This window comes from Oryza glaberrima, chromosome 4 (genome assembly GCF_000147395.1).
Source record: "Oryza glaberrima chromosome 4, OglaRS2, whole genome shotgun sequence".
Classification (NCBI taxonomy): Eukaryota; Viridiplantae; Streptophyta; class Magnoliopsida; order Poales; family Poaceae; genus Oryza; species Oryza glaberrima.
In genome coordinates this window covers 9,605,322-9,612,579 of record NC_068329.1, presented here as the reverse complement: position 1 = coordinate 9,612,579, position 7,258 = coordinate 9,605,322, and the positions used below count along the sequence as shown (strand labels likewise).

Genomic DNA, 7,258 nt, shown 5'->3' with positions numbered 1-7,258 from the left:
TGTTCAATCTGGTGGCTGATGCCCTTTCAGAGATGCTAAATAAGGCCAAAGAGGCTGGACACTTGCAAGGACTGGTACCACATCTAGTCCCTGGAGGATTAACACACCTACAATATGCAGATGACACGATCCTTTTCATGACAAACTCGGAGGAAAACATTGTCACAGTGAAGTTCCTGCTCTATTGTTATGAAGCTATGTCAGGTCTTAAAATTAATTTTCAGAAAAGTGAAGTGATTGTCTTGGCAGTGGAGGAAATGAAGGCACAGAGGGTGGCTGACCTCTTTAATTGTAAGAGGGGAGCCCTACCCATCACCTATCTGGGCTTGCCCATCAGTGAGGGGAGATTGACAGCGAAAGACTTGGAGATCCCAGTCACAAAGATTGAAAAGAGATTGGCAACTTGGAAATGTGGCTTTCTTTCCTATGGAGGAAAGTCCATTTTGATTAATTCTTGTTTGAGTAGTGTTCCAATGTATATGATGGGATTTTATTTGCTTCCAACTCAAACGCACCATAAGATGGATATAGTATTAGAGCTAGATTTTTTTGGGATGGCCTAGAAGGGAAGAAGAAATATCACTTGATCAAATGGGAAGCCTTATGCAGACCCAAGGAGGATGGGGGGCTGGGCTTCATCAACACTAAAATTATGAACGAAGCACTCCTCTGTAAATGGATTTATAAGTTGGAATCTGGGAACAATAGTCCCTGCTGCAATCTTCTGAGGAAGAAATATTTAGGTCAGGGAGGTGGCTTCTTTCAATCTTCTCCCGAAGGAGGTTCACAGTTCTGGAAAAGTCTACTTGAGGTTAAAAATTGGATGAAACTGGGTAGCGCCTACAACATTGGTAATGGGGAGGCTGTCAGGTTTTGGGATGATGTTTGGTTAGGGGAGGTGCCCTTAAAAATCCAATTTCCTTACATTTATAGCATTTGCGCTGACCCTGATAAGACAGTCAGCCAAATGTTGATAGAAGGGGAGTGGAAAATTAGGTTAAGAAGGTCGCTAGGTCAGGCAGATTTGAATGAATGGTGTGAGTTGCACTCAAAACTCAGCACAGTTCAGTTGACCTCAGAGGAAGATAAGATGTTCTGGAAGTTGACAAAATCAGGTCAATTCACAACTAAATCGTTATACAGAGAAATGATCTTTGGGGGGTCAAAGACATTGTTATCCAGGACCTTTGGAAGGCCCCAGTGCCCCTGAAAGTGAAAACTTTTGTTTGATTGATGCTTAAGGGGAGAATTCAGGTGGCAAAACAGTTAAAGAAGATGAAATGGCCAGGTAGCCCGAACTGCAAGCTTTGTCAGAGTGAGGAAGATGTAGATCATTTGATGTTTAGATGCCCACTTGCTCAGTTTCTTTGGTGTATCTTGAGAGATACCTTTAGCTGGCCGCATATCCCTGCTTCTAGGAAAGATTTGCTTAATTTGGTGCAGTTACAGAGGCGAGACAAGGCCAAAGTTCTTTGGCTTCTTTTTGCCGCTGGATTTTGGGCAATTTGGCTTATTAGAAATGATTGGGTCTTTAATAACAAATTGACGACAAATGTTTCTTCTCTGCCTTATAAAGCTCTTTCGTTTGTAACACAGTGGAAAAAACTAGCTCCGGCAAAGCTAAGGGGGGAGGTGGAGACTGTACAAGGGTTGTTGCTTGCCAGCATTCGCGAGACAGAAGGCTCAAACTGATGATGGCGAACTGAAGAATCAACATCTCTTGGATAGTCCCCTGCGTGGAACTTTTACTTCTATGCTTCTATGTCGATTCCTGGCTTGTTTTGCTGTGCCAACAGCATTAGTTCCTCGCCTTCTTTTCAGACTGTGTGCCTTTTGTTTGTAAGCTGGAATCCCCAGCAGTTTGTGAACCTTTTATGCTTTTAGTAAAAGCTGGGCCTTGTGCCTTTTCTCCAAAAAAAAAATTTCAAATTAATAAATATGAATATCATTGTTCTGTTGGAATCTCAATTTAGTGTTTTTTACCTATTCCATCCTAAAATATACTACTTCTACTTAAAATCTGAAGTCTAAAAATAATAATTAGCATGTTGCACTCGGAAATGCTAATGGGCGGGTGATCGCTCCCCTGCCCGCCTAGCGATCACCCGCCCGTCTCCTCCGTATACTACCAGATACACTCCTCCCTCCTCCCCTACTACAGTACACCACACAAAAATTTTAAAAAAACAAAAAGTTAGAAAAATTTATGTATAGAAACACTATATATAAAAAATTTAAATTCAAATTCAAATTTGAATCGGGTATGTAAACTTTGACTTATAAACTTTGGGTCTATAAACTTTAGGTGTATAAACTTTAGATGTATAGAAATACTATATATAGAAAAAAATTTGAATTCAAATTCAAATTTGAATCGGATATAATTTAAATACAAATTTGAATCGGGTATGTAAACTTTTGACTTATAAACTTTGGGTCTATAAATTTTAGGTGTATAAACTTTAGATGCATAGAAATACTATATATAGAAAATATTTGAATTCAAATTCAAATTTGAATCGGATATAATTCAAATATAAATTTGAAACATGTATCTAACTTTAGATGTGTAAACTTGAGGTGTATAAACTTTAGATGTATAGTAATACTATATATATATATATATATATATATATATATATAATATTTGAATTCAAATTCAAATTTGAATCGGATATATAAACTTTTGAATTATAAAATTTGGGTTTCTAAACTTTAGATGTGTAAACTTAAAGTGTATAAATTTATTAAAATAGAAAAGTAATACGGTGCCAAAAAAGGAAAGCAGGTGAAGGGAGGGAGGGGGAGGGGGGTAGCGAATCTGATAGCTATCCCTATTGGCCGGCGATCGATCGCCCATTAGGGCTGCCCTGTTGCACTTGCGTGCACTCTTCTTTTAATTTGAACAGCTATAATTTCAAAAGGTAATAAACACATTGGGTTGGCGTCTTGCTACTAGTACAGTTTTATCCATCTCAAAAAAAAAAAAAGCTTTCCTTCTATATTGGAAATCTGAATTTTAATTCAGCTTTTGATTTTTTAACTCGACCTTAATTAATCCGTGAACCGTACCGGCGCTCGGCGCAGCTTCCGGCCGGCGTCCTGGAAGAACGCCGCCACCGCCGCCCACTCCTCCAGCAGCATCTCCTCGCTCCCCTCCCTGCAAATCGGCGGGAAGAAGAGCCAGAACGACGAGCCCGCAGCCACCGCCATCACGAGCAGCGACCCCAGCGGACGCGGCGGGGGCGGCCATCTCCTCGCCACCCACCGCCTCGCGCACCACTCCTCCGCCACGCAGCACACGCCGTGGAGCAGGAAGAAGGCGGTCATCTCGCCGGTGGGCAGCCGCAGCGTCATGTAGTACACCATGGCCTCGTGCATCAGCCCGGAGATGAGGAACGTGGCCACGACGCCCGCCGCCTTCCCGGCGCGAGCGCGCACGGGGTCGTACACCGACGGCCGGAGGATGGCGGACACCATGAGATTCCACCGCCGGCCCCAGAAGTCCCGCAGCGACGACGCCAGGTACGGCCGGTCGAACGGCGGCTCCAGCTCCATCCCCAGTGCGGATCCGGCGGCCGCGATGCAGGGGAGGAGGAGGTCCAAGAAGCAATAGATGTGGATCCCGTACATGGCGAGGCGTATGTAGCGATGCAGCAGCTGGATCTTGGACTCGTACAGATGGAGGATGGTGGCTATGGCGGCGACCTTGGCCGCGCAAGAAACGAGGGACACCGATTTGGCGGCCGCGCCGGGACAGCCGCCGCCTCGGCGGAGCTTCACGGGGAGCAAGGCTGTGAAGAGGAACGAGAGCACCGGGAGGCCGTCGACTGCGAGCGGGCCCAGGCCGGCGGCGAGGAGGACGACCTTGAAGGCGCCGAGCCACGCGAGGAAGAAGGCGGAGGTGCCGCGGAGCATGGCCGAGGAGGTGAAGGCCAAGGGCGCCGCGGCGAGGAGCGCGACCACGGGGAGCAGCGCGGCGAGGCGTGGGAGGCCCGGGCGCAGGAAGGCGGACGCCACGCGCGCGTACAGCGCGGCGGCCGAGGAGGCCAGGGACACCATGGGGATGCTGTCACGCAGGAGCTCCATGGCCGCGCCGCGCGCAGCTCCGCTCCACTCCGTGCCGTCAAGCCGGTGTCGCCGCCCACTTGCTTCAGACGGGCACTGAACGAACGGAGAAAAAAATGAAGAATGGGAAGGAGTACTGTTTTTCTTCTTTTTCGCTGGGTCCACAGTTTTTTTCAGAACGGGTCCACATGATTTGCTACATTGATGCTACAGTAAACATCCGCTAAACATGGATTAATATATCTCGTTAGATTCGTCTCGCAAAATAGCCTAGGTGTTATGGAATTGGTTTTGTCAGTAATCTACGTTTAATACTACTAAATAGTAAGATTCCGGAGGGCTATTTAATAGCCCGAAGAATCCAAACTCAGGCGTTCAAAAAGTTATCAAAAATTTTAAAAAAATTATTAAGATTGATCAATATATGATATATTTTTTCGCAAACATGTAAATTAAAATTTGACTTATACAATTCGAAACAAAAATAACAAATTCAACCATAAATTACACGTTCTTTTAATAGTTAAATTTGTTATTTTTGTTACTATGAATTTGAATATACATGTTTGTGAAGTAGCATATCATATATTGATCTATCATAATAATTTTTTTTAATTTTTTGATGACTTCTTATGTGATATGTAAAAACACATAAGTAAAAACGAGGGGATATCCTTAATTTAAGGGATGAATAGAGTTTTCCCAATGAAGAGAATTTTTTTTGGCAATCAAAGAGATCTTTTTTTTTTCAGCGGAGGATATGGATAGGGGGTTTTGTGTGTGCTCGGTTTGAGGGTGGGGGTGGGGGGTTGAATTGTTGCATACCGGATGCAAATCCTAGCCCGTGCATACCTGACTTTGATACACGACGCGTGGACGAGGTAGCGATCTGATGGCCGGCCCCGCACCGCGCGCAAACAGCCATGCCTCACGCTCGGCTTAGCTTGCACGAGCAATCTCCATGCCCGACTGCACGGCTTGTGCTCGCTCATCTCGGCTCGATATAGATCTACTTCGCTCACTACGCTATGCTCCCAAAAGCAATTCCTCTCCATTGTTGCCCTCTGCTAGTTCTGTGATCCCACCGCCGCCTCTCTCATCCAGAGCTCGTTCGCCGCTGCTACCCTCTTCCACACGTGGGAGGGTGCAGTATGCGTGCTAGCCACCACTCCTCGTCCAACCGCTTGAGGGAGCTGTCGCCGCTTTCTGCCTCCATGGCTCCACCCGGGTAGCCAACCAAGTTGTAGTAGATTCGTAAAACTCCTATCTTTAATACTATAACATAAAACTTCACACTTTCAGTAACAAAACCACCACTAAATAATTATGTAGTACAAGCTATCTATACCATATTAAAAAGACACCAAGCATGGTGTCCGTTCCCACTGCAAGCCACCGCACCAATAAAATCGGTCTCTCTCTCTCTCCTCTTCGTCTGTCTCTCGCCTCTCCGGTTTGCCCGCCCCAAGCCGTGCGGCCCTTCCCCGCCCCTCTCTGCCGTCGCGCCAGCCCTCTGCCACCACCGCCCCTCTCCTCTCTCTCACTTGTCCGGCCCTCCGTCTCTTTCTCGCCTCTCCTGCTCGCCCGCCCCAAGCCGCGCCAGTCCTCCCCCGCAGCTGCTGCCGCGTGTAGGATCGAGATGTTGACTAGAGGGGGGTGAATAGGCGATTTAAAACTAAAAGACACCTAATCAAAACTAACCTAAGTTGCTAGGCTTGGTGAGGGTCAACTCTAACTAAGCAACTAAGTTATGTTTTGCAAACCTAGGGTGATAGTGGTTCAATTATATCTCTAGGAAAGTAAATCACACTCCTATGTCAATGTTTAGCAATCCTAGGGTGATATGATCTCAAGTATGTCTCTAGAAATGTAAATTGCACAAATGTAAATGCGACAATCAAATGAGACAAGGAGACAAGAGATTTTTCACCGAGGTTCGGAAACTCGCCGGTTTCCTACTCCCCGTTGAGGCGAGCCCAACTCCACCGCTCAACCACGAAGCCACCGCACACCCCCTTCGTCAAGGGGTGGGCAAGGCGGGAGCCGACCCACGGAGAGGGGCAAGGCGGGAGCCGGCCCACGGAGAGGACTACCCAAGCCTCGATCACTAGGGTAGTTCTTCCTTCACTCCGAAGGTGGTGAACTCCAAACCACTCACAAACCGGCGCCGGGCCTCCTCCACAATCTTCTCGGAGAGGTCACCGGGCAACTCCTCCATAAGCCGTCTAGGAGGCGGCAACCTCCAAGAGTAACAAGCAATGACCCGGCGTGGAGATGATCAATCAAGTGCCACACTAGCTCTACAAATGGAAGCAATGCACTTGACTCTTGGCTAATCAACCCTCTAACACACTAGATGGATGAACACAAAGCTCAAGTAGGTGTGAGAGAGGTGCAAGGGATGTATGCAATTGAATTGGGTGCCAAGAGAGTCCCCTTGCTGCTGGTGGGGGAGTATTTATACTCCCACCCACCAAAACTAGCCGTTGGGGGCGAAATCCCAAATCATTGTGCTCTGCCGGTCTGACCGGAGGTATGTGGCCGATCAGACCGTGCTACTCTGCAACGGCTAGAAAACTAGCCGTTGAAGAGCTGTCAGAGGGCCCCATCGGCCTGGCCGGTCAGACCGGCGTTGAGTGGGCGGTCAGACCGGCCACGGCTCGGTTAGACCGCCATCGGCTCGGTCTGACCGACTACGGCTCCGTCGGCTCTGTATCGGCCGCCCCGAGCAGCACCATCCCGGCCTCCAGGGGGCCGGTCTGACCGCGCATGTGCCACCGGTCAGACCGGCCTTATGCGCCGGTCAAACCGCCTTCTTGCGGCCGGTCAAACCGGCCAGGGCACGCCGGTCAGACCGCCACTATGTGGCCGGTCTGACCGCCCCTGGTCAGGCCGAGCCCAGTGAAATATTGTGTGTGCGTGCTATGAAGATGTGAGCACAAGTGAAAATGCAATGACCTAATGTGGCAATTAAAATCATCTCTTTGCTAGGTCATTACCCCTCTTAATAGTACGGCGAAACTAAAAAATAAACTAGCAAATTTGATCGCCCTACACCTCGATCAATTCTAAATTAAAGCACTAGTTTTACCGTCTTCTTTTCTTCGCTTCGCGCCATCAAATTTTAATCCATCGATAGTCATCCATGCGCACACATGACGTGGACCTAACTTAAAATGTATAGCTCAAA

At 47.5% G+C, this 7,258-nt stretch overlaps 1 protein-coding gene across 1 annotated transcript; it reads right to left on the bottom strand.

Moving 5' to 3' along the window:
• Positions 1–1,604: 1,604 nt before the first annotated feature.
• On the bottom strand, positions 1,605–4,164 carry LOC127770023 (probable long-chain-alcohol O-fatty-acyltransferase 4). Its single transcript, XM_052295693.1, has 2 exons — positions 3,073–4,164; positions 1,605–1,903 (listed from the first exon to the last, which is right to left on the bottom strand). Exons 1-2 carry the CDS (start codon positions 4,087–4,089, stop codon positions 1,799–1,801), a joined length of 1,122 nt encoding a protein of 373 aa, XP_052151653.1. The 5' UTR covers positions 4,090–4,164; the 3' UTR covers positions 1,605–1,798.
• Between the last annotated feature and the right edge of the window lie 3,094 nt (positions 4,165–7,258).

Bases quoted from the DNA above. Each gene is read 5' to 3' on its own strand.
- LOC127770023 (XM_052295693.1), bottom strand. From the start codon at position 4,089: ATGGAGCTCCTGCGTGACAGCATCCCCATGGTGTCCCTGGCCTCCTCG. The intron at 1,904-3,072 runs GTACGGTTCACG...TTTGGAGAAAAG, and splicing joins GGAAGCTGCGCCGAGCGCCG to GCACAAGGCCCAGCTTTTAC.